Raw genomic sequence first — 2,065 nt, 5'->3', positions numbered from 1 at the left:
CATCATTGTGTTTCCTTAAGAAAAGTTCTATAGTAATGACATAATCTGTTTACTCAGTTTCGAGAAGCTGGGAGTAAATATTGAAACTGAACTTATTTGATCTTCCTCAAGTAACATTAGTTAGGATTCCTAAATAGAATATTATTTTCACAATAGAATAATAATACAATAGAAAAAGCTGTTTGATTCTAGTTGGCAATAAAACTGCATATATTAGTTTCAAAGTTTAAAACACAACTTCTGAGTACAGCTTCCCTTAGAAAGACAAGTGGCTAGGGACTAGTTGTATGCTAATATTTTGTAAAGGAACAGGAACTTAAAATTTAAATAGTGTGAAAAAGAAACCATACACTGTGTATCCCTGTGATAACATTATGAGATTTGGGAATTTCTGACTCATGGCGAGCATAATGCTGGCAAAGTTGGGTCACGATTAATCACAAAAGGTCCCAAAGTAGGAAAACACATAGAAATGATTGCTGTGATGTTTATCAGCCACCAACCAGGATTATATACAAGAGCAATCCAGCCTTGTAAGATGGAAGAGAGGGCATAAAAACCTATGAAGGTGAACATGAGAGCCAGTATCCTGTGAGTAGCTCTGGACTCAGGGGATGTTCTGGAGGAAACAGTGATGCTATGGATATGTTGAACATTTTGCCTGTGCATATAGAGAATGACAACCATGGAGCTGCTCGACCAGATGATAATGAAAGAAAACAAAATTTCAGGAAGAACAATAGTTGTAGTGTAGAATAGGCTCATAAAGTCATCATGAGCTACATTAGAGCAATATTTGAGAGGAGTTTCATGTGTCAGGTTCTTTCTGTTCTCCTTGCTATCCAAATAAACAGGAAAAATCATGTTTAATGCCATGTAGAGAATCCAGCAAAGAGAAGTGAAAAGACCAATATGATGTGGAACTTTGACTTTAAGGTTCATCCAAAAAGAGTTCCTAGGACTGAGGGTGATTGCCTGGAAGACACTCAAGAAGCAGGTGGTACTAATGGACATATTTCTGCCCAGTCTTTGAATATAAAAAAGTAATTTACAGCCAAAGTCATTGATAAATCCTTTTATCCCAAAAGTATGCACTGTATGGAGCAGTCCTTTAGAAAGAAGGATCAAAAAGTTGGCTGTGAATAGGTGTAAAAGAATTAAATTTGAAGTCTTTATTTTATGTTCAATATAGTAATTAATCAGGTAGCAGGAAAGAAGAGAGAAATTTCCCAAAATCCCAACTGTACTCTGAAGTAAGAACACTATTCCTATTATCAAATCCTTGAGGTACATTCTGTCATTTAACAGTTTTTCCTTAAATTGTTACAAAAGTCACTTCCTTGAACACTTAGAGACCTGGTTTTTGATGTGAACAAAAAAAATCACATGGGCTCTAGATAACAATTCTCTAGTAGTTGACGTAATAGGAGCACTCTGACTCAGAAAATCACTTTATCCGCAATACTTCACAAAAATATTTTGTCAGTAACACTGCTTAAATCTTCTAGTCTATATATTTATGAAAAGTAATTCCAGATCTTTGCATAGAAATGTAAGTATTAAGAGAATGTCCAAGTACCTCTTAGAGAATCAATGACCAGTGAGTAAAAATCTAAGGGATATTCATTGACAAATTCCAAAATTAATTTCCAGTAACAACTCATATTGAAGACAAAGTTATATTAATTACCCTTTTACAGCAAAAAGAAAAAAAAACAGAAAAAGTAAACAAAAAAGAAAAGAAAAATAAAAATAAAAAAGAGAAATCTAAGCATCTCTCCTCTGAAATTTAGACGAAAGAAAAACATTACTCTGAAACAATGCAAATATGTTTTTGTGCACACATAATGCAATGATTATTATATTGTACAAACTACTCACCATAAAGTTTAAGTAACACAATACAAAAATTTTAATATCTAGGTCTCATTATAATTTATATAGGAGACATATATAGAGATTCTTGGTTTTGCACACAGATACAGTATTCTTAAGTAGATACCTCTTATTAAGTAAACAACAAAATAGAAAATATATGAATCATTTCCACCACAGTCAGGAAAAA

General features: G+C 32.9%; 1 protein-coding gene across 1 annotated transcript; it reads right to left on the bottom strand.

Annotated features, from left to right (window-relative positions):
• Nucleotides 1–396: 396 nt before the first annotated feature.
• Nucleotides 397–1,293, bottom strand: Vom1r4 (vomeronasal 1 receptor 4). The gene has a single exon (XM_039097017.1). It carries the CDS (start codon nt 1,291–1,293, stop codon nt 397–399), a length of 897 nt encoding a protein of 298 aa, XP_038952945.1.
• Nucleotides 1,294–2,065: the final 772 nt, after the last annotated feature.

The sequence above is a fragment of the Rattus norvegicus genome, chromosome 1 (assembly GCF_036323735.1).
Source record: "Rattus norvegicus strain BN/NHsdMcwi chromosome 1, GRCr8, whole genome shotgun sequence".
Taxonomy (NCBI): domain Eukaryota; kingdom Metazoa; phylum Chordata; class Mammalia; order Rodentia; family Muridae; genus Rattus; species Rattus norvegicus.
This window is presented reverse-complemented; position numbering and strand designations above follow the sequence as displayed.